We start from the raw sequence: 18,909 nt of genomic DNA, 5'->3' as shown, positions 1-18,909 counted from the left end.
AAACAGCTTAAATTCACCACAACTGACCTATGAATCATCATAAATATCCAAGGACTTACCTTTAACTTGTACTACTCTACGCGGGCATCTCATCAAAACCAACGGATTGCATTCCTGCGCTGAGATACACACTGGATTGAATCCTGGACTGAATCCTCTGCAAACCTCCACTGAGAAATCCTTCAGTTTAGCAGCTGCTGCACTCTGCATTGGACATTGCCCAGATAAGGTACTGTGGATTACAACCTATCTTTGGCTACATCTAGCCCCTCACTTAGACATCATCCACCTCTGTTCTCTGAGCAACTAATAACTGACTTATTGCATTAATCTACTAATATCAGTATATTCAGGCTCTGAATTGCTGAAGGCTCACTGTTTCAACTCAGGATCCATTTCCCAGGACATGTTATCACTTCCCCCCACACACAAGGAACCTACTTCAAAGGCCTCTCACACTGAGATTTTTCACACCTACACAGTAGGAATTGGCTTCTAACACCTTCCCAAAAGTCTGCCTATGCTAGGATAATTGATTAAATCAGCAGCTATTTTATTTATCACTTGCTTCAAATATACCCAATAGGTTATAGCAATAACTTTGTTCATAAACCCATTAGAATTTTGGATCAAATACCGATTGGGGGAAAACAAAACACAAAAAGGAAGAAAAAAAAACAAAAACAAAAAAACACTGCTTTCTCTCCCTCTCTCATCATCATATGCAGCTCAAACTCATAGTAATCTGTCATTGATGACCAAATGTATACATATTGCTCCAGCTTCATTCTTTCACTCCGCCCACCACGTTCTGCAGTTCCTATCACACCATCACAGGCTTCTATTCTCCAATCCCTTGGCATTTTAAAAAGAAAACACAGGCGCATTCGTGGGAAGCGAGCAGGCAGGAAACTTATTTCCCCCGGTAACCATCTACGTCCTTTGCCCACCTGCTCACCCCCATACACAAAGAACAATCAAATAGAAGTAATACCCAAAAGACGGCCCTATGTTTGGAAGGACAGAACTGTCAACTCTCGCTTTGTGACCCCCATACCCAGAGCTCCTGCACTTAACATAAAGAAAACTGAAGGCCCTCTGGTATGCCCAATCAGGTCAGTCCTTTGTAATGCCAGATCTATAAGAAACAAGACTGCAACAATTGCTGACCTTATTGAATCTGCAGATCTAGCCTGTATTACAGAGACCTGGCTAGACGAAAATGCAGCACCTATATTGGAGGCTGCGGTACCAACAAACTACTCTGTCATCCACAACCCAAGACTGGACCGCAGGGGTGGCGGGGTGGCTATCTGCTTCAAAAAAGAACTTAAACTTAGGGTCCACCCTATTGAAATTACTCGCTCATTTGAGTGCATTGCTGCCCAGAGTTCGACAGGATTAGGTTTCAGAGTACTTCTCATCTACCGGCCACCTGGAGATGGAAAGATATTTCTACAAGAAATTGCAGACACTGTTGCTGGCCTGGTTCTGGAACATCAAAGATGGCTCATCCTCGGGGATTTCAATGCATGGGTGGATGATGAGCTCTCACGCCTTGGCCAAGACCTCCTGTGCACAATGAATGGTCTGGGCTTCACACAGATAATTCCCTCTGCCACACATAAAAGTGGTCACACTCTTGATCTTGTCTTTCAGATTGGATTAGAAGTCACTGACCTAAAAATAAACCCAGTCATCTGGTCAGACCACTACTCCCTCTGGTTCTCAGTTGCAACCCCTCAAATAAGATCTCTGCCCGTGGAGTTGACCAGGTACCGTCCAAGGAGGGGTATGACTCCCCAGGCTCTTGCAGCAAATATGGATCTCTCTGCTATACTGGGTGCCTGTGAAGATCCCTGTTCCCTAGTCCGTTATTATAATAGGGATGTTAAGGCTGCAATTGATATTATCGCCCCTGTGCGTATAAGACCTCGTAAACCACATCGTCAAGCTCCATGGTACGACAACAGTGTTAGTGAGCTCAAGAAAAGGGGGCGTAGACTGGAAAGACGATGGAGGAAGACTAACCTAGTGGATGACAAAATAAAACTAATAAAGCATAACGAAGAATATCAATCGACAATCACTCGCAAGAAATCACAGTTCCTGTCAAATGAGATCACAGCAGCAAACAATAGGCCAGCTCAACTTTTCCGCACAGTGGAGATGCTTTGCAAGCCAGCATGCCTGCAGACTGATGAGACCCTTTCCCAAGCAAGATGCAACGAGTTTGCAAACTTCTTTGCAGATAAAATATCCACCATCCGGGCTGGAATATCCACAGTGCCATCAAAGGAGAGCCAAACTACAAAGCCTGCCAATATAAGCTACCTGCCTTCATGGACCAGCTTTGACCCAGTGGATGTAAAGGACACTGCTGAAATTGCTCGGATTTTGCGTCCCACCACCTGTGGCCTGGACCCAGCCTCAACCAAGCTTCTAATAGGTTGTACGGATATAATCGGTCCTGTCTTTGCAAAAATTGTTCAATGCTCTTTGCAGACAGGCATTTTTCCTGGACCCCTAAAGGAAGCAATTGTTAGACCACTTCTTAAAAAACCTAATTTAGATCCCGACTGCATGTCCAACTACAGACCGGTATCAAACCTTCCTTTCCTAGGAAAGGTTATTGAGAAAGTGGTTGCAAATCAACTGGAAACTCGCCTGACAACCCATGATATTTATGATCCATTTCAATCAGGATTCAGGAGAAGACATAGCACTGAAACAGCCCTGGTGTGTGTGTTAAATGATCTTCTGATGGCAAAAGACAGAGGTGACTGTTCAATATTAATCCTTCTGGATCTCTCGGCAGCATTTGATACCGTGGACCACGGGCTTCTGATTGAGCGACTGATACACTTCTGTGGTCTGGATGGCACAGTCCTAAACTGGTTCAAATCATTTCTCACAGGCAGGTCACAGAGAGTATCATCTGGATTATACTCATCACCACCAGTGCCATTGCCATGTGGTGTCCCACAAGGTTCTATACTATCCCCCATGCTTTTTGCAGTATACATGCTCCCATTGGGCGAAATAATCAGGCGCCATGGCCTGGTCTACCACTGCTATGCAGATGATACACAACTGTACTTGTCCTTTGCTCCGGGCACTGATAACCCAGTAGCAACCCTGAATGGCTGTCTAGCTGATCTACAGGAGTGGATGAGCGCCAGTTGGCTGCGACTGAACCCGGATAAAACAGAGGTCCTTATAATACGACCGCAACATCAAAGGACAAGACTGCAGCATAGCCAACCAACTGGACTTACACTCGGGGTTTCAGAATTACAGACCAGTGATCATGTGCGGAATCTTGGCGTTGTCCTGGATGATGGCTTGACACTTAAACATCAGATATCAGCCACAATCAAATCCTCATTCTTTCACCTGAGGAACATAGCCAGAATCAAGCACCTAATTCCCTCAGATGATATGCCAAAAGTCATACATGCATTTGTATCATCTCGATTAGACTACTGTAATGCCCTCTACCTTGGTCTACCAGCAAAAGAATTGCAACGCTTACAGCTGGTGCAAAACACAGCTGCCAGGCTGTTAACCAACCAGCCCCGTTCCAGCCACATAACACCCATCCTCTACTCCCTTCACTGGCTGCCTGTAAGATGGCGAATCCTCTTCAAGATTGGCTTACTGAGTTTCAAAGCATTACATGACCAAGGCCCAAGGTACCTGAAACAGCTTCTGATCCCATACTGCCCCACTCGATTACTGCGATCTGTAGATGAAGGACTTTTAGCAGTACCTAGAATCTACCGTAATTCATCTGGGGGTCGAGCTTTTAGTCATGCGGCTCCGACTCTATGGAACTCACTTCCCAGCACAGTGCGAGAGGCCCCAACTATAGAATCCTTCAAAAGTAGACTCAAGACTTTCCTGTTTACTCAAGCATTTCCATAGTGTCTCTTTTAGTATCTTCATGCTTCTGTATTTTATGAAAAATGTACTTCATTATTTTTCTGTACTATATTATGCTGTGTATCTGTTAAGCGCCTTGAGTCCTATTGGAGAAAGAGCGCTATATAAATAAAATTATTATTATTATTATTATTATTATTATATACAGACACTACATGAGCAGACCATGTTCCCATTACAGTGTATATACTATATACAGACACTACATGAGCAGACGCATGTTCCCATTACAGTGTATATACTATATACAGACACTACATGAGCAGACCATGTTCCCATTACAGTGTATATACTATATACAGACACTACACAAGCAGACGCATGTTCCCATTACAGTGTATATACTATATACAGACACTACATGAGCAGACCATGTTCCCATTACAGTGTATATATACTATATACAGACACTACATGAGCAGACCATGTTCCCATTACAGTGTATATATACTATATACAGACACTACATGAGCAGACGCATGTTCCCATTACAGTGTATATACTATATACAGACACTACATGAGCAGACCATGTTCCCATTACAGTGTATATACTATATACAGACACTACATGAGCAGCCGCATGTTCCCATTACAGTGTATATACTATATACAGACACTACATGAGCAGCCGCATGTTCCCATTACAGTGTATATACTATATACAGACACTACATGAGCAGCCGCATGTTCCCATTACAGTGTATATACTATATACAGACACTACATGAGCAGACCATGTTCCCATTACAGTGTATATACTATATACAGACACTACACGAGCAGACGCATGTTCCCATTACAGTGTATATACTATATACAGACACTACATGAGCAGACCATGTTCCCATTACAGTGTATATACTATATACAGACACTACATGAGCAGACCATGTTCCCATTACAGTGTATATACTATATACAGACACTACATGAGCAGACCATGTTCCCATTACAGTGTATATACTATATACAGACACTACATGAGCAGACCATGTTCCCATTACAGTGTATATACTATATACAGACACTACATGAGCAGACGCATGTTCCCATTACAGTGTATATACTATATACAGACACTACATGAGCAGACCATGTTCCCATTACAGTGTATATACTATATACAGACACTACACAAGCAGACGCATGTTCCCATTACAGTGTATATACTATATACAGACACTACATGAGCAGACCATGTTCCCATTACAGTGTATATATACTATATACAGACACTACATGAGCAGACCATGTTCCCATTACAGTGTATATATACTATATACAGACACTACATGAGCAGACGCATGTTCCCATTACAGTGTATATACTATATACAGACAATCCATGAGCAGACGCATGTTCCCATTACAGTGTGTATACTATATACAGACACTACATGAGCAGACCATGTTCCCATTACAGTGTATATACTATATACAGACACTACATGAGCAGACCATGTTCCCATTACAGTGTATATACTATATACAGACACTACATGAGCAGACCATGTTCCCATTACAGTGTATATACTATATACAGACACTACATGAGCAGACCATGTTCCCATTACAGTGTATATACTATATACAGACACTACATGAGCAGACCATGTTCCCATTACAGTGTATATACTATATACAGACACTACATGAGCAGACCATGTTCCCATTACAGTGTATATACTATATACAGACACTACATGAGCAGACCATGTTCCCATTACAGTGTATATACTATATACAGACACTACATGAGCAGACCATGTTCCCATTACAGTGTATATACTATATACAGACACTACATGAGCAGATAATGTTCCCATTACAGTGTATATACTATATACAGACACTACATGAGCAGACCATGTTCCCATTACAGTGTATATACTATATACAGACACTACATGAGCAGACGCATGTTCCCATTACAGTGTATATACTATATACAGACACTACATGAGCAGACGCATGTTCCCATTACAGTGTATATACTATATACAGACACTACATGAGCAGACGCATGTTCCCATTACAGTGTATATACTATATACAGACACTACATGAGCAGACGCATGTTCCCATTACAGTGTATATACTATATACAGACACTACATGAGCAGACCATGTTCCCATTACAGTGTATATACTATATACAGACACTACATGAGCAGACGCATGTTCCCATTACAGTGTATATACTATATACAGACACTACATGAGCAGACGCATGTTCCCATTACAGTGTATATACTATATACAGACACTACATGAGCAGACCATGTTCCCATTACAGTGTATATACTATATACAGACACTACATGAGCAGACCATGTTCCCATTACAGTGTATATACTATATACAGACACTACATGAGCAGACGTATGTTCCCATTACAGTGTGTATACTATATACAGACACTACATGAGCAGACCATGTTCCCATTACAGTGTATATACTATATACAGACACTACATGAGCAGACGCATGTTCCCATTACAGTGTATATACTATATACAGACACTACATGAGCAGACACATGTTCCCATTACAGTGTATATACTATATACAGACACTACATGAGCAGACGCATGTTCCCATTACAGTGTATATACTATATACAGACACTACATGAGCAGACCATGTTCCCATTACAGTGTATATACTATATACAGACACTACATGAGCAGACGCATGTTCCCATTACAGTGTATATACTATATACAGACACTACATGAGCAGACGCATGTTCCCATTACAGTGTATATACTATATACAGACACTACATGAGCAGACCATGTTCCCATTACAGTGTATATACTATATACAGACACTACGTGAGCAGACCATGTTCCCATTACAGTGTATATACTATATACAGACACTACACAAGCAGACCATGTTCCCATTACAGTGTATATACTATATACAGACACTACACAAGCAGACCATGTTCCCATTACAGTGTGTGGCCATACATCTACTGACACGTAGACACACACTTCATATGACAATGTTCTAGAGCACCCTGAGCAATATGTGTACTACAGACACACACATAGTGTATATACTATATACAGACACTACATGAGCAGACGTATGTTCCCATTACAGTGTATATACTATATACAGACACTACATGAGCAGACCATGTTCGCATTACAGTGTATATACTATATACAGACACTACATGAGCAGACCATGTTCCCATTACAGTGTATATACTATATACAGACACTACACAAGCAGACCATGTTCCCATTACAGTGTATATACTATATACAGACACTACACAAGCAGACCATGTTCCCATTACAGTGTGTGGCCATACATCTACTGACACGTAGACACACACTTCATATGACAATGTTCTAGAGCACCCTGAGCAATATGTGTACTACAGACACACACATAGTGTATATACTATATACAGACACTACATGAGCAGACCATGTTCGCATTACAGTGTATATACTATATACAGACACTACATGAGCAGACGTATGTTCCCATTACAGTGTATATACTATATACAGACACTACATGAGCAGACCATGTTCGCATTACAGTGTATATACTATATACAGACACTACATGAGCAGCCGCCCCCAGGGGATACCTCCAGCACACAGATGTGCAGTCTCCATAGTCATACATTGGCAGTAGTGTGGGTGGTACTGAAAAGCTCAGTGACTGGTAATGCCCTGGGATGCTAACGTGCCTACAACTCCCCTGACCACATGTCTGCCCTGCCAGAGCCGCCCCGGTGCCCTGTGCTGTAGGGAAATGACTAGAAACAGCCACAGCGCAGCCGTGAAGTGGTGGCCGCACACAGAATGGGTCCGCCGCGCGCTAAACTATGCAGTGTCTGTAATGTAAGTGCACAAAGGGTCTAATTCAGAGGGGGTCGCAGAAGCGATGCAGCAGCGTCTATTGGTGGTCGCCTGTAAGCCACCTCCCAGTCACCGCCCCTGTGCAATGCGCGCGCTTCTGTGAATCCGGCCCACAGTGCTCATCCATAGATGGAGCTTCCATAGCCGAAATCCTGTAGGTGGGGTACAATATGTTCCCCTGAGAATTATTACTCCTCCTGCTCTGTGTGTGGGGTATAGGGTGTTTCCCTCAGTATTATTACTCCTCCTGCTCTGTGTGTGGGGTATAGGGTGTTCCCCTCAGTATTATTACTCCTCCTGCTCTGTGTGTGGGGTATAGGGTGTTCCCCTCAGTATTATTACTCCTCCTGCTCTGTGTGCGGGGTATAGTGTGTTCCCCTGAGTATTATTACTCCTCCTGCTCTGTGTGTGGGGTATAGAGTGTTCCCCTGAGTATTATTACTCCCCATGCTCTGTTTGGGATACGGTGTGTTCCCTTGAGAACTGTTACTCCTCCTGCTCTGTATGTGAGTTATAGTGTGTTCCCCTGAGTATTATTACTCCTCCTGCTCTGTGTGTGGGGTATAGGGTGTTCCCCTGAGTGTTAATACTACCCATGCTCTGTTTGGGATACAGTGTGTTCCCTTGTGTACTATTACTCCTCCTGCTCTGTGTGTGGAGTATAGTGTGTTCCCCTGAGTACTATTACTCCTCCTGCTCTGTGTGTGGGGTATAGGGTGTTCCCCTCAGTATTATTACTCCTCCTGCTCTGTGTGTGGGGTGTAGGGTGTTCCCCTGAGTATTATTACTCTCCCTGCTCTGTGTGTGGGGTATAGGGTGTTCCCCTGAGTATTATTACTCCTCCTGCTCTGTGTGTGGGGTATAGGGTGTTCCCCTAAGTATTATTACTCCTCCTGCTCTGTGTGTGGGTTATAGTGTGTTCTCCTGAATATTGTTACTCATCCTTCTCTGTGTGTGGGGTACATTGTGTTTCCTTGAGTACTATTACTCCTCCTGTTCTGTGTGGGGTATAGTGTGTTCCTCTGAGTACTATTACTCCTCCTGCTCTGTGTGTGGGGTATAGAGTGTTCCCCTCAGTATTATTACTCCTCCTGCTCTGTGTGTGGGGTATAGTGTGTTCACCTGAGTATTATTACTCTTCCTGCTCTGTGTGTGGGTCATAGAGTGTTCCCCTGAATATTATTACTCCCCATGCTCTGTTTGGGATACAGTGTGTTCCCTTGAGTACTATTACTCCTCCTGCTCTATGTGTGGGCTATAGTGTGTTCCCATGAGTATTTCTACTCCTCCTGCTCTCTGTGCGGGCTATAGTGTGTTCCATGAGTATTATTACTCCTCCTGCTCTGTGTATGGGGTATAGTGTGTTCCCCTGAGAATTATTATTACTCCTCCTGCTCTGTGTGTGGGGTATAGTGTGTTCCCCTGAGTGTTATTACTCCTCCTGCTCTGTGTGTGGGGTATAGGGTGTTCCCCTGAGTATTATTACTCCCATGCTCTGTTTGGGATACAGTGTGTTCCCTTGAGTACTATTACTCCTCCTGCTCTATATGTGAGGTATAGTGTGTTCCCCTGAGTATTATTACTCCTCCTGCTCTGTGTGTGGGGTATAGGGTGTTCCCCTCAGTATTATTACTCCTCCTGCTCTGTGTGCGGGGTATAGTGTGTTCCCCTGAGTATTATTACTCCTCCTGCTCTGTGTGTGGGGTATAGTGTGTTCCACTGAGTATTATTACTCCCCATGCTCTGTTTGGGATATGGTGTGTTCCCTTGAGTACTATTACTCCTCCTGCTCTGTATGTGAGGTATAGTGTGTTCCCCTGAGTATTATTACTCCTCCTGCTCTGTGTGTGGGGTGTAGGGTGTTCCCCTCAGTATTATTACTCCTCCTGCTCTGTGTGCGGGGTATAGTGTGTTCCCCTGAGTATTATTACTCCTCCTGCTCTGTGTGTGGGGTATAGTGTGTTCCACTGAGTATTATTACTCCCCATGCTCTGTTTGGGATATGGTGTGTTCCCTTGAGTACTATTACTCCTCCTGCTCTGTATGTGAGGTATAGTGTGTTCCCCTGAGTATTATTACTCCTCCTGCTCTGTGTGTGGGGTATAGGGTGTTCCCCTGAGTATTAATACTCCCCATTCTCTGTTTGGGATACAGTGTGTTCCCTTGTGTACTATTACTCCTCCTGCTCTGTGTGTGGAGTATAGTGTGTTCCCCTGAGTACTATTACTCCTCCTGCTCTGTGTGTGGGGTATAGGGTGTTCCCCTCAGTATTATTACTCCTCCTGCTCTGTGTGTGGGGTGTAGGGTGTTCCCCTGAGTATTATTACTCTCTCTGCTCTGTGTGTGGTATATAGGGTGTTCCCCTGAGTATTATTACTCCTCCTGCTCTGTGTGTGGGGTATAGGGTGTTCCCCTAAGTATTATTACTCCTCCTGCTCTGTGTGTGGGTTATAGTGTGTTCTCCTGAATATTGTTACTCATCCTTCTCTGTATGTGGGGTACATTGTGTTTCCTTGAGTACTATTACTCCTCCTGTTCTGTGTGGGGTATAGTGTGTTCCTCTGAGTACTATTACTCCTCCTGCTCTGTGTGTGGGGTATAGAGTGTTCCCCTCAGTATTATTACTCCTCCTGCTCTGTGTGTGGGGTATAGTGTGTTCACCTGAGTATTATTACTCTTCCTGCTCTGTGTGTGGGTCATAGAGTGTTCCCCTGAATATTATTACTCCCCATGCTCTGTTTGGGATACAGTGTGTTCCCTTGAGTACTATTACTCCTCCTGCTCTATGTGTGGGCTATAGTGTGTTCCCATGAGTATTTCTACTCCTCCTGCTCTCTGTGTGGGCTATAGTGTGTTCCCTGAGTATTATTACTCCTCCTGCTCTGTGTATAGGGTATAGTGTGTTCCCCTGAGTATTATTATTACTCCTCCTGCTCTGTGTGTGGGGTATAGTGTGTTCCCCTGAGTGTTATTACTCCTCCTGCTCTGTGTGTAGGGCATAGGGTGTACCCCTGAGTATTATTACTCCCCATGCTCTGTTTGGGATACAGTGTGTTCCCTTGAGTACTATTACTCCTCCTGCTCTATATGTGAGGTATAGTGTGTTCCCCTGAGTATTATTACTCCTCCTGCTCTGTGTGTGGGGTATAGGGTGTTCCCCTCAGTATTATTACTCCTCCTGCTCTGTGTGCGGGGTATAGTGTGTTCCCCTGAGTATTATTACTCCTCCTGCTCTGTGTGTGGGGCATAGGGTGTACCCCTGAGTATTATTACTCCCCATGCTCTGTTTGGGATACAGTGTGTTCCCTTGAGTACTATTACTCCTCCTGCTCTATATGTGAGGTATAGTGTGTTCCCCTGAGTATTATTACTCCTCCTGCTCTGTGTGTTGGGTATAGGGTGTTCCCCTCAGTATTATTACTCCTCCTGCTCTGTGTGCGGGGTATAGTGTGTTCCCCTGAGTATTATTACTCCTCCTGCTATGTGTGTGGGGTATAGTGTGTTCCACTGAGTATTATTACTCCCCATGCTCTGTTTGGGATACGGTGTGTTCCCTTGAGTACTATTACTCCTCCTGCTCTGTATGTGAGGTATAGTGTGTTCCCCTGAGTATTATTACTCCTCCTGCTCTGTGTGTGGGGTATAGGGTGTTCCCCTGAGTGTTAATACTCCCCATGCTCTGTTTGGTATACAGTGTGTTCCCTTGTGTACTATTACTCCTCCTGCTCTGTGTGTGGAGTATAGTGTGTTCCCCTGAGTACTATTACTCCTCCTGCTCTGTGTGTGGGGTATAGGGTGTTCCCCTCAGTATTATTACTCCTCCTGCTCTGTGTGTGGGGTGTAGGATGTTCCCCTAAGTATTATTACTCCTCCTGCTCTGTGTGTGGGGTATAGGGTGTTCCCCTGAGTATTAATACACCCCATGCTCTGTTTGGGATACAGTGTGTTCCCCTCAGTATTATTACTCCTCCTGCTCTGTGTGTGGGGTATAGTGTGTTCACCTGAGTATTATTACTCTTCCTGCTCTGTGTGTGGGTCATAGAGTGTTCCCCTGAATATTATTACTCCCCATGCTCTGTTTGGGATACAGTGTGTTCCCTTGAGTACTATTACTCCTCCTGCTCTATGTGTGGGCTATAGTGTGTTCCCATGAGTATTTCTACTCCTCCTGCTCTCTGTGTGGGCTACAGTGTGTTCCCTGAGTATTATTACTCCTCCTGCTCTGTGTATAGGGTATAGTGTGTTCCCCTGAGTATTATTATTACTCCTCCTGCTCTGTGTGTGGGGTATAGTGTGTTCCCCTGAGTGTTATTACTCCTCCTGCTCTGTGTGTGGGGTATAGGGTGTACCCCTGAGTATTATTACTCCCCATGCTCTGTTTGGGATACAGTGTGTTCCCTTGAGTACTATTACTCCTCCTGCTCTATATGTGAGGTATAGTGTGTTCCCCTGAGTATTATTACTCCTCCTGCTCTGTGTGGGGGGTATAGGGTGTTCCCCTGAGTATTAATACACCCCATGCTCTGTTTGGGATACAGTGTGTTCCCTTGTGTACTATTACTCCTCCTGCTCTGTGTGTGGAGTATAGTGTGTTCCCCTGAGTACTATTACTCCTCCTGCTCTGTGTGTGGGTTATAGGGTGTTCCCCTCAGTATTATTACTCCTCCTGCTCTGTGTGTGGGGTGTAGGGTGTTCCCCTGAGTATTATTACTCTCCGTGCTCTGTGTGTGGGGTATAGGGTGTTCCCCTGAGTATTAGTACTCCTCCTGCTCTTTGTGTGGGGTATAGGGTGTTCCCTTAAGTATTATTACTCCTCCTGCTCTGTGTGTGGGTTATAGTGTGTTCTCCTGAATATTGTTACTCATCCTTCTCTGTGTGTGGGGTACATTGTGTTTCCTTGAGTACTATTACTCCTCCTGTTCTGTGTGGGGTAAAGTGTGTTCCCCTGAGTACTATTACTCCTCCTGCTCTGTGTATGGGGTATAGGGTCTTCCCTTAGTATTATTACTCCTCCTGCTCTGTGTGTGGGGTATAGTGTGTTCCCCTGAGTACTATTACTCCTCCTGCTCTGTGAATGGGCTATAGTGTGCTCCCTGAGTATTATTACTCCTCCTGCTCTGTGTATGGGGTATAGGGTGTTCCCCTGAGTATTATTACTCCCCCTGCTCTGTGTGTGTGTGTGTGTGTGTGTGTGTGTGTGTGTGTGTGTGTGTGTGTGTGTGTGTGATATAGTGTGTAACCCTGAGAATTATTACTACCCCTGCTCTGTTTGTGGTGTATAGTGTATTCCCCTGAGTATTATTACTCCTCCTGCTCTGTGTGTGTGGTATAGTGTGTTCCCCTGAGTATTATTACTTCTCCTGCTCTCTATGTGGGGCATAGGGTGTTCCCCTGAGTATTATTACTCCTCCTGCTCTGTGTATGGGGTATAGTGTTTTCCCACGAGTATTATTACTTTTCCTGCTCTGTGTGTGGCGTATAGTGTTTTCCCCTTAGTATTATTAATCCCCATGCTCTGTGTGTGGTGTATAGTGTTTTCCCCTGAGTATTATTACTCCCACTGCTCTGTGTGTGGGATATAGTGTATTCCCCTGTGTATTATTTCTTCTCCTGCTCTGTGTATGGGGTATAGTGTGTTCCCCTGAGCATTATTAATTCCCCTGCTCTGTGTGTGGGGTATAGTGTATTCCAATGTGCATTATTTATTCTCCTGCTCTGTGTGTGGTGTATAGTGTGTTCCCCTGAGTATTATTACTCCACCTGCTCTCTGTGTGGGGTATAGGGTGTTCCCCTGAGTATTATTACTCCTCATGCTCTGTGTGCGGGCTGTAGTGTATTCCCCTGAGTATTATTACTCCTCCTGCTCTGCGTGTGGGGGGAATAGTGTATCACCCTGTGTATTATTTCTTCTCCTGCTCTGTGTGTGGTGTATAGTGTGTTCTCCTGAGTATTAATACTCCCCCTGCTCTGTATGTAGGGTATAGTGTGTTCCCCTGAGTATTATTACTCCTCCTGCTCTCTGTGTGAGGCATAGTGTGTTCCCCTTAGTATTATTACTCCCCATGCTCTGTTTGGGATACAGTGTGTTCCCTTGAGTACTATTACTCCCCCTGCTGTGTGTGGGGGTATAGTGCATTCCCCTGAGTATTATTACTCCTCCTGCTCTCTGTGTGGGGTATAGTGTGTTCCCCTGAGTATTATTACTCCATCTGCTCTCTGTGTGGGGTATAGGGTGTTCCCCTGAGTATTATTACTCATCATGCTCTGTGTGTGGGCTGTAGTGTATTCCCCTGAGTATTATTACTCTCCCTGCTCTGTGTGTGGGGTATAGTGTATTCCCCTGTGTATTATTTCTTCTCCTGCTCTATGTGGTGTATAGTGTGTTCCCCTGAGTATTATTACTACCTCTGCTCTGTATGTGGGGTATAATGTGTTCCCCTGAGTATTATTACTCCTGCTCTCTGTGTGAGGCATAGTGTGTTCCCCTTAGTATTATTACTCCCCATGCTCTGTTTGGGATACAGTGTGTTCCCTTGAGTACTATTACTCGCCCTGCTGTGTGTAGGGGGTATAGTGTGTTCCCCTGAGTATTATTACTCCTCCTGCTCTCTGCGTGGAGTATAGTGTGTTCCCCTGAGTATTATTACTCCACCTGCTCTCTGTGTGAGGCATAGTGTGTTCCCCTTAGTATTATTACTCCCCATGCTCTGTTTGGGATACAGTGTGTTCCCTTGAGTACTATTACTCCCCCTGCTGTGTGTGGGGGTATAGTGTGTTCCCCTGAGTATTATTACTCCTCCTGCTCTCTGTGTGGGGTATAGTGTGTTCCCCTGAGTATTATTACTCCACCTGCTCTCTGTGTGGGGTATAGTGTATTCCCCTGTGTATTATTTCTTCTCCTGCTCTGTGTGTGTGGTATAGTGTGTTCCCCTGAGTATTATTACTCCTCCTGCTCTCTGTGTGAGGCATAGTGTGTTCCCCTTAGTATTATTACTCCCCATGCTCTGTTTGGGATACAGTGTGTTCCCTTGAGTACTATTACTCCCCCTGCTGTGTGTGGGGGTATAGTGTGTTCCCCTGAGTATTATTACTCCTCCTGCTCTCTGTGTGGGGTATAGTGTGTTCCCCTGAGTATTATTACTCCACCTGCTCTCTGTGTGGGGTATAGGGTGTTCCCCTGAGTATTATTACTCATCATGCTCTGTGTGTGGGCTGTAGTGTATTCCCCTGAGTATTATTACTCTCCCTGCTCTGTGTGTGGGGTATAGTGTATTCCCCTGTGTATTATTTCTTCTCCTGCTCTGTGTGTGGTGTATAGTGTGTTCCCCTGAGTATTATTACTCCCCCTGCTCTGTATGTGGGGTATAGTGTGTTCCCCTGAGTATTATTACTCCTGCTCTCTGTGTGAGGCATAGTGTGTTCCCCTTAGTATTATTACTCCCCATGCTCTGTTTGGGATACAGTGTGTTCCCTTGAGTACTATTACTCGCCCTGCTGTGTGTAGGGGGTATAGTGTGTTCCCCTGAGTATTATTACTCCTCCTGCTCTCTGCGTGGAGTATAGTGTGTTCCCCTGAGTATTATTACTCCACCTGCTCTCTCTGTGGGGCGTAGGGTGTTCCCCTGAGTATTATTACTCCTCCTGCTCTGTGTATGGGGTATAGTTTGTTCCCACGAGTATTATTAATTTTCCTGCTCTGTGTGTGGGGTATAGTGTTTTCCCCTTAGTATTATTACTCCCCATGCTCTGTGTGTGGTGTATAGTGTTTTCCCCTGAGTATTATTACTCCCCCTGCTCTGTGTGTGGGGTATACTGTATTCCCCTGTGTATTATTTCTTCTCCTGCTCTGTGTATGGGGTATAGTGTGTTCCCCTGGGTATTATTACTCCTCCTGCTCTCTGTGTGGGGCATAGGGTGTTCCCCTGAGTATTATTACTCCCCATGCTCTGTTTGGGATACAGTGTGTTCCCTTGTGTACTATTACTCCTCCTGCTCTGTGTATAGGGTATAGTGTGTTCCCACGAGTATTATTACTCCTCCTGCTCTGTGTGTGGTGTGTAGTGTTTTCCCCTGAGTAATATTACTCCCTTTGCTCTGTGTGTGGGGTATAATGTATTCCCATGTGTATTATTTCTTCTCCTGCTCTGTGTATGGGGTATAGTGTGTTCAAAGGGAAAAGGTAGCAGGTGCACTATCTCACACTAGCTCAACCTGTAGTAACCAGAGGCACTTAGCATATTCCTGGCCAGGGCTATGAGCTTACCCACCACACCAAGGTAGCCTCTCATTGGGTAAGTCCCTAACACTAACTATAGGGGTTCAGGTCCGGGGGGCAGGACACCCCAGAGCCACCCAGCCAGACAACCCCAGGGCATCGCAGGAGTGATAAAAAATATAGGGTTAAAGAGGTAGGAGCAGCTGTTGCTGCATATGTGAGTAATGTGAGGAGTAAAAGAAAATTATGTGAAGGTGTTACATTTATATAAAACAAACTATAAGTGCCATGGAGTGATGAAATAGTGTTAAATTGCGATGCCCCAGGGACACCCAGCCACGGCAGGCACAGGGTGCCCCGCACCCCAGAGAATTCCCCCATCACTCCATGGCACTTATAGTTTGTTTTATATATATATGTAACACCTTCACATAATTTTCTTTTACTCCTCACATTACTCACATATGCAGCAACAGCTGCTCCAACCTCTTTAACCCTATATTTTTATCACTCCTGCAATGCCCTGGGGTTGTCTGGCTGGGTGGCTCTGGGGTGTCCTGCCCCCCCGGACCTGAACCCTTATAGTTAGTGGTAGGGACTTACCCAATGAGAGGCTACCTTGATGCGGTGGGTAAGCTCATAGCCCTGGCCAGGAATATGCTAAGTGCCTCTGGTTACTACAGGTTGAGCTAGTGTGAGATAGTGCACCTGCTACCTTTTCCCTCTGTACACTTTACTAAGTCTCAAGCAGAGTAGCACCTCACTACCTATTTAAGGTGTGCAAATTAGGGCCCTTTTCCCGGTATAGTGTGTTCCCCTGAGTATTATTATTACTCCTCCTCCTGCTCTCTGTGTGGGGCATAGGGTGTTCCCCTGAGTATTATTACTCCCCATGCTCTGTTTGGGATACAGTGTGTTCCCTTTTGTACTATTACTCCTCCTGCTCTGTGTGTGGGGTATAGTGTGTTCCCCTGAGTATTATTACTCCTCCTGCTTTCTGTGTGGGGTATAGTGTGTTCCCCTGAGTATTATTACTCCTCCTGCTTTCTGTGTGGGGTATAGTGTGTTCCCCTGAGCATTATTACTCCCCCTGCTCTGTGTGTGGTGTATAGTGTGTTCCCCTGAGTATTAGTACTCCTCATGCTCTGTGTGTGGGGTATAGTGTGTTCCCCTGAGCATTATTACTTCCCCTGCTCTGTGTGTGGGGTATAGTGTATTCCTCTGTGTATTATTTCTTCTCCTGCTCTGTGTGTGGTGTATAGTGTGTTCCCCTGAGTATTATTACTCCACCTGCTCTCTGTGTGGGGTATAGGGTGTTCCCCTGAGTATTATTACTCCTCATGCTCTGTGTGTGGGGGGTATAGTGTATCCCCCTGTGTATTATTTCTTCTCCTGCTCTGTGTGTGGTGTATAGTGTGTTACCCTGAGTATTATAACTCCCCCTGCTCTGTATGTGGGGTATAGTGTGTTCCCCTGAGTATTATTACTCCTGCTCTCTGTGTGAGGCATAGTGTGTTCCCCTGAGTATTATTACTCCCAATGCTCTGTTTGGGACACAGTGTGTTCCCTTGAGTACTATTACTCCCCCTGCTGTGTGTGGGGGGTATAGTGTGTTCCCCTGAGTATTATTACTCCTCCTGCTCTCTGTGTGGGGTATAGGGTGTTCCCCTGAGCATTATTACTCCCCCTGCTCTGTGTGTGGTGTATAGTGTATTTCCCTGTGTATTATTTCTTCTTCTGCTCTGTGTGTGGTGTATAATGTGTTCCCCTGAGTATTATTACTCCCCCTGCTCTGTATGTTGGGTATAGTGTGTTCCCCTGAGTATTTTTACTCCTCCTGCTCTCTGTGTGGGGTATAGTGTGTTCCCCTGAGTATTATTACTCCTCCTGCTCTCTGTGTGAGGCATAGTGTGTTCCCTTGAGTATTATTACTCCCCATGCTCTGTTTGGGATACAGTGTGTTCCCTTGAGTACTATTACTCCCCCTGCTGTGTGTGGGTGTATAGTGTGTTCCCCTGGGTATTATTACTCCTCCTGCTCTCTGTGTGGGGTATAGTGTATTCCCCTGAGTATTATTACTCCTCCTGCTCTCTGTGTGGGGTATAGTGTGTTCCCCTGAGTATTAGTACTCCTCATGCTCTGTGTGTGGGGTATAGTGTGTTCCCCTGAGCATTATTACTCCTCCTGCTCTGTGTGTGGTGTATAGTGTGTTCCCCTGAGTATTATTACTCCACCTGCTCTCTGTGTGGGCTGTAGTGTATTCCCCTGAGTGTTATTACTCCTCATGCTCTGTGTGTGGGGTATAGTGTATTCTCCTGTGTATTATTTCTTCTCCTGCTCTGTGTGTGGTGTATAGTGTGTTACCCTGAGTATTATTACTCCCCCTGCTCTGTATGTGGGGTATAGTGTGTTCCCCTGAGTATTATTACTCCTCCTGCTCTTTGTGTGAGGCATAGTGTGTTCCCCTTAGTATTATTACTCCCCATGCTCTGTTTGGGATACAGTGTGTTCCCTTGAGTACTATTACTCCCCCTGCTGTGTGTGGGGGGTATAGTGCGTTCCCCTGAGTATTATTACTCATCCTGCTCTGTGTATGGGGTATAGTGTGTTCCCCTGAGTATTATTACTCCTCCTGCTCTGTGTGTGGGGTATAGGGTGTTCCCCTGAGCATTATTGCTCCCCCTGTAGACCTTTCTCTTCCTCTCACCTGAGCGGTGCCAGCCAAACGTCATGGTCTTCGTTGGTGGTCGGGTTGAGATCCACAAGGAGAAGATGCTGACGCACATACTGCCCAGATCAGTCAGGAGATGAGCTGCATCTGTCATGATGGCCAAACTATGAGCAATATACCCCCC

General features: G+C 45.0%; 1 protein-coding gene across 1 annotated transcript in view; it reads right to left on the bottom strand.

The window, feature by feature from the left end:
- The window catches only part of SLC30A3 (solute carrier family 30 member 3), a 182,296-nt gene that overhangs the window by 40,550 nt on the left and 122,837 nt on the right, over positions 1-18,909 (bottom strand). The window contains exon 3 of the mRNA XM_063914925.1: positions 18,762-18,908. Coding sequence (XP_063770995.1) covers positions 18,762-18,908 — 147 coding nt within the window. The remainder of the gene's footprint in view (positions 1-18,761; position 18,909) is intronic.

The sequence above is a fragment of the Pseudophryne corroboree genome, chromosome 4 (assembly GCF_028390025.1).
Source record: "Pseudophryne corroboree isolate aPseCor3 chromosome 4, aPseCor3.hap2, whole genome shotgun sequence".
NCBI classification, from domain to species: domain Eukaryota; kingdom Metazoa; phylum Chordata; class Amphibia; order Anura; family Myobatrachidae; genus Pseudophryne; species Pseudophryne corroboree.
Note: the sequence above shows the minus strand (reverse complement) of the source record. Positions and strands in the feature narration are given on the sequence as shown.